General features: G+C 46.1%; 1 protein-coding gene across 1 annotated transcript in view; it reads right to left on the bottom strand.

Moving 5' to 3' along the window:
- CDHR3 (cadherin related family member 3) overlaps positions 1–6,000 on the bottom strand; it is a 71,790-nt gene that overhangs the window by 49,695 nt on the left and 16,095 nt on the right. Inside the window, 2 exon segments of the mRNA XM_019660122.1 lie at positions 516–613; positions 4,213–4,378. Of these exon segments, the coding sequence (XP_019515667.1) occupies positions 516–613; positions 4,213–4,378 (264 nt within the window).

The raw sequence follows: 6,000 nt of genomic DNA, 5'->3' as shown, positions 1-6,000 counted from the left end.
CTCTCTCGCTCTCTCGCTCTGGCTCTCGCTCAACTGGGCTCCAAGCAACTTGGCTTTATCTCTGAAAAGGAAGTGTTAATGCCTGCCTTTGGGGTATACATTTTATGCTTATTTTTAAAATAATATAGCTGGATTTTTACCATCTTAGAATTAAGAAATATTGAGCAATTTCAATATACCAGACACTGTGCTAAGTGGCTTTACGTTCATTCTCTAAAACTTGTAACCCTCCAACTGTGTTAGGTGCTATTATTCTTCCATTTGGCCAATGAAAAAAATTAAAGCTCAGAGAGGTTAAGAACTTGTCCAAGATCACACAGAACCATGAGTCCAGTCTGGGGTGTCTGTCTCCAGAGCCCTCATGCCCATGCCAGCCTCCCCTGTCCTCTATGCTTTGACAGTGGGCAGCATAGTCCTCCCGTTGCCACTGCCCAAGCTCACCCTGCCAGGACACCAGGCTCCTGAGTCAAAGGAAACGTGGAGAAGCCCCTCTTCAGTTTAACAGGGAGACTTACGCTGAGGGGTATGTTTCGATTTGTGTCTTCTGGATCGAAGGCCTCAACCTGGTAAATGAATCCAGGGTTTGCTCCTTCCACGATGTAGAGGCTTAGACCTACACCCATACCCACAGTGGAATAAAAAAAAATTTATTAGATAAAGCAAACGAGATTTCCCAAACCAGGGCAGCCTAAGGAAGCCAAACACGGCCAAGGACACCAAGCACTGTGGGAAAGAGCGGGCTGCAATAATAAGGGCCATGAGTGACAGCACGGCCAATCAGCGAGATCGCAGGAGTGGGTCCGTTTATGGGAATGAATGAAGTGCTAGGGTGGGCCAACCTGGACCCCAGTCTTCACATATGTCCTCCTATGAGCGGTGTCCCAGGATGCTGTTGTTTAGTGGGAGAGACGGAGGTGGTAAGAGCAGAGTTGGAAAGGAGCCTCGGGTAGGGACCTCCAGGCTGGGGCTGCTCCAAGCCCCACATGCCCCTCCATGTGCAAGTTCCACCTAAGCTGAGCTGAGTTCCCGCCTTGAAGTGCACTTAGCATCTCGGCAGAAACGAGTCCCTGGAATGAGAAGCCTGACAGTGAAACAGAGAGAGATGGAATAAGGGGGAGAGAGGGCTACGGAGGCTCAGAAAAGGGACCAAAACTTGATTTCATCTACTTCAGAGTTCTCAGCTGTCGGGAAGGGAGGAGCGGGCAGCGCCACCGGGCAGCACCAGCCCTGCCTGAGGGGCCGCCATGCCCTCTGCCCTGCCCTTTCTCTTTCTGAGAATCTCTGTCTGAGACATGACTGAGAATGTTAACACTAACTCACTCTTCTTAGAGACGCCGTGCTGAGGACTGAACGTATGTTTTCTCCTTTAATCTTCATAGCGGCCCTAGAAAGTAGGTATTGTCACTTTCTCCAACTTATAAATAAGGGAACAGACTCAGAGGACTTACGAGGTTGTCTCCACTAGTAAGTAACAAAATCAAAATTCAAACTTGAGCCATCTTACATCTGAGCTTCAGCTTTCATTCACTTGCTCACTGTTCATGCTTTCATTCAAACAAACGAACGAACAAACAAACAAACAAACAAACAAACAAACAAACAAACAAACAAACAAGGCTGGCCGAGTGGTGCGTTGGTTAAGAGCTGGCCTGGGACGCCAGAGGGCCCCAGTTCGGATCCCACATGTGAGGGCCAGTGACACTGCCCTCTACAGCTAAGATGCTGAACAACAGCTCAACCTGGAGCTGGGCTGCCTTGAGTCGCTGGGGATGGCATAGGCTGCAGCCCCTGCGGCAGTGGGTTGCCATGGGCTACCGTGTGTAGCCAGTGGCCAGTGTGAGCGGCCATCCAGAAACCGGCGACTGATCTGCCTCGACTGATCTGCCTCGCCCGGGAAGAGCGCAATGATAATATCAACATGGGCCACTGAAGTAACGTCTTCCACAACTAGACTGAAGAACAAAAGGACAGCAACTTGTCTGTTCCCCTTCCCCCAGTTCCCCAGCGCTGTTCCCATCCCCCAATTCCCCAATAAAAATCTTTTAAAAAAAAACAAAAACAAACAAACAATGTTTACTGAGTTCTCACTATGTACCAAACAGTAATGTACACATTGGGAATATAGCAGTTCACAAAACATAAAACCCTGCTCTCACAAGCTTGCATTCTAGTGGGAAAATATAGATAATAAAATAAGTGAGTAAATGTGTGTTACTGAGCAATGTTTTGGAGAAAAATCAGGGAAAGGAGTATTGTGAGTCGGGTTACAATGTTAAATACTGTGGTTATGGAAGGTTCACCGACATTTGAACAAAAATTCTTAAAGAAATGAGGAGGGACATAGGGATATGGGGGAAGAGGCAGAGGAAGCCACAAATGCCAATATGCTGAGATGGGGTTGTGCCTGGAGCACTCACAGATGGGTGAGCAGGCCTGCTGGAGCAGAAGGGGTGGCAGGGAGATGTGTGGGAACAACATGGCGGGGGTGAGGATTGTGCAGGCTCACCAGATTTGATGGGGTCTTAAGGAGACTCTGGCTTTCCTTCTGAGTGAGATGGGAAATTTCTTGTAGGGTTTCGCAGAGGAATGCCTTGATTGAACTGATAGTTAACAGGACCCCTCTGTCTGCTGTATAGGAAAATCAACAGCAGAGGTCAAGGGCAGAGCAGAGAGCCCAGTGAGTCGGCCATTGCAGTAATCCAGGCAAGACACGGCTAGTGGCTTGCACCATGGAGGTAGTGGTGGAAAAGCTAGGGATGGGTCAGATTCTGCACAGATTTAGAAGTTGGCAAGATTTACTAATGGATTTGATGTTGGGTGTGAAAGACAGAGAGGAGTCAAGACTGACTTCAAAGTTTTAATCCAAGCAACGGAAGGATGGAGTAACCACTAATTAAAATGGGAAGGACAGGAGAAGCAGCTTTGGGTGGGGATGGTGGGAGTCAGTGGGTTGGAGTGGGAATCAAGAGTTTGGTTTAGGAACACATTAAGTATGAGATGTCGTACTCTGACACCAATTCCAATGTGTGGAGGTTTTTTTTACACCACCAAGTAATTCTCTGACACCAGCTGGGTGTTCTACAATTCAAATCAATTCAAGTCAAGGTGCTTTTGACCCATCAGTTACAGATCTGAGTTTCTCACAAGCCCCTCTTTGGGTTCGATTACTTTGCTAGAGGGAATCACAAAGCTCAGAGAAACATTTTACTTACTAGATCACTGGTTTATTATAAAAGGATATAACTCAGGAACAGCTAGATGGAAGAGATGCACAGGGCATAACACAGGGAAAGGGCACGGAGCTTCCATGCTCTCTGGGCACACCCTTTTCCCTGAAACTCCACCAAACCCAGCCATTTTGGGTTTTTATGGAGGCTTCAATACATGGGCATAATTGATTAAATAATTGGCCATTGGTAATTGAACTCAATCTCTACCCCTTCTCCCCTCCTGTAATGTTCCACTGGTCACAACTGCCATAGGTAGGTGACCTAGGGGCATTCCAAATGTCATGTCATTAACATAACAAAAGATGCCTTTATTACTCTCATCACAGGAAGTCCAAGGGTTTTAGGAGCTTCGTGTCAGGAACAGAAGAAAGACCAAATATATATTTCTTATTATAAATCACACTATCATAGGTGTCTATTAGATATCCAAGAGGAGATATTAGGTAAGACACTTGGATATTTGAGTCAGAAGTTCAGGGGAGAACCTGGACTAAACTGATAGACTTGGAGCTTATCAGTATGAACGGCGTTCAAAGCCATGAGCCTGAGGGAAACCATGCAGGAAGTTACCCTATGCTCTCATGCATATTGTCCCTACTCCACAGCAGACCCCAGACTCACAAGGGATCAGCGTCCACTGGGAGAATGAACAGGTCAGTCAATGACCAGCGCACAGTGACAAGCCTGATGAGCTTGGCCCAGATTCCTCCAGAGTGACCCAGTTGAGGTCCCAAGCTTTAGTTTCCTCCCCAGGACTGGGAGGCACCCAAGAGAAACCATGGGTGTGAATGGCTTTGGACATTGTTGGGCATTATTATTGGGAGTCCTAGGCTGGAGGACATTTTATTTATTCCCTGCTCATTAAGCAGCTGCCTTTTCCAGGGAAACAGCTGCTTGTGTATTAACTTTGCTGTTTTTCTCCATCCCGCAGGGTCCTCCCCGATGCCACCATCTGGGCTGCATTGCACTGGGTGTATCTTACCTTTTGCCAAGTTGCCTAGAAACTGAGGTGGCTCGTTCACATCTGTTACCTGGACAGTTAGGACCTGCAGGTCAGTGACACGAACGTCATCCTTAATGTAAATCTGCAAATCAAATATCTTTGGTCCTGTTTCAAAATCTAGTTGTTCCTTCCCAGTGGTAACAACCTAAAAAGTAAGTACAGAATTCTTAGTAATCATGTGAGAGAAAGTCTGCTTTGTACGCATGCATTTTGCAAAGAGATATTACTGTGAAGGCAGCATCCTGGAAACCATTTTTCACTGGCTGTCAGAGAAACTGGTTGTTTGCCTTAGGCCTTCCAACATAAGCCCCACGACACTTCACTAAAGAGACTGCTGTGTGTGATGATGCTTTTCATAGGAAAGAAAAATATTTAGGAGACATTCTGGTTCCAATGACTGGAGATGGAAAGCCCGAGAATTAAAAAAAACCTATGACTACTTGGGGTAGGCTCCTAGACAAGTCCCTTAGCAACCCTGAATATAGTTGGATTTTCTCGTCTTTAAGAATGAGATGCTACACTTTCCTGGGGCTGCCGTTAAATTACATCTTGACTCATCACTCCATTCTAATTTTCCTAAGGCCCCTTCCAAGAAGAGAATAAGGATACATCTGCAGAAAAAAACAAAAAATGATTTTCACTAGCATCAACAGCCTGTTAGGATTTGTGAGTGTGTGTGTGTGTGTGCATGTGTCTTCCCACACATTCTTCTACTGATTGAAAATTGTCCTCTTCGCCAATGTGTTCTAAAGATGTGGGAGGGATACCTAGAATTGGGGCCAGAGAGACTTCACCAGCATCTAGACCTTTGCCAGCAGGAACCCAGGGGGTCCATGGTGGAAGTGTTCTTCTAAGGCTAACGGGAGGCCAGCCTGTGACCCGCTAACATCTACATCCCTGCTGGTGAGCTCCCAGATGGCATGGAGTCCTTTGGGACACCAAGGACGAAATTTCATCAATGTCTTAATTATGTCAATAGAACCTCTTGGTCATTAATACAACTTGGGCCAGACAGTGAGGCATTCAGTTCTGTAGTGAGTAGATCACTGAGCTCCAATCCCATTTCCATCACTGACCTTCTATGTGACCTTGAGAAAGTCACTTCATCATTTCCTGATTTTGTTTTTACATGATTAGAATTAGGTAAATAATTGTTGCCATGTTAAACAGCTGTGTTATAAAGTATTATAATGAAGAGCTAGATCAGGGGACTATGCCAAATTAGAGAGAAGAAAGTCCATTGTGAGCTGTGTTTAGTCAGGGAAGGCTTCGTGGAGGAGGTGGTGGGTATCGTGTTTGCCTTTGCAAGATCTGGGTTGGATAAAGAAGAGAGGACAGCCACAGATGTAGATGAGTGTGTACAGTGGAGGGAGAATGTATGAAGGAGGGCTGAGAGAGAAACAAGGTAGTCTTGTCCCCACCCACAAACAGGGTCACCCTATATCCACACAAAGGAAGAGGACCCTGTGTCTATACTCAGCACATGGTAGGTAAAAGGCAGCCTAACATAGGGGTCAAGAGCATAGACTCTGGTGCTAGACTGAGTGGCTTTAAGGCCCAGCCTTCCCATTACTCAAACCTTTCTGTGCCTCAATTTCCCCATCTGTAAAATGAAGATAATAAGAGCATCTACTTTATAGGGTTGTTGTGAGGATTAAATAGCTAATCCATGAAATACTTAGATCACTGGGACTGGACAAACCCCCAGCAAATGTTGACTTTTATTATTATTAGATAGTCAAAACTGCCTAGGGAGGGTCCGTCTAC

Source organism: Hipposideros armiger, unplaced genomic scaffold (assembly GCF_001890085.2).
Source record: "Hipposideros armiger isolate ML-2016 unplaced genomic scaffold, ASM189008v1 scaffold_312, whole genome shotgun sequence".
Classification (NCBI taxonomy): Eukaryota; Metazoa; Chordata; class Mammalia; order Chiroptera; family Hipposideridae; genus Hipposideros; species Hipposideros armiger.
Note: the sequence above shows the minus strand (reverse complement) of the source record. Positions and strands in the feature narration are given on the sequence as shown.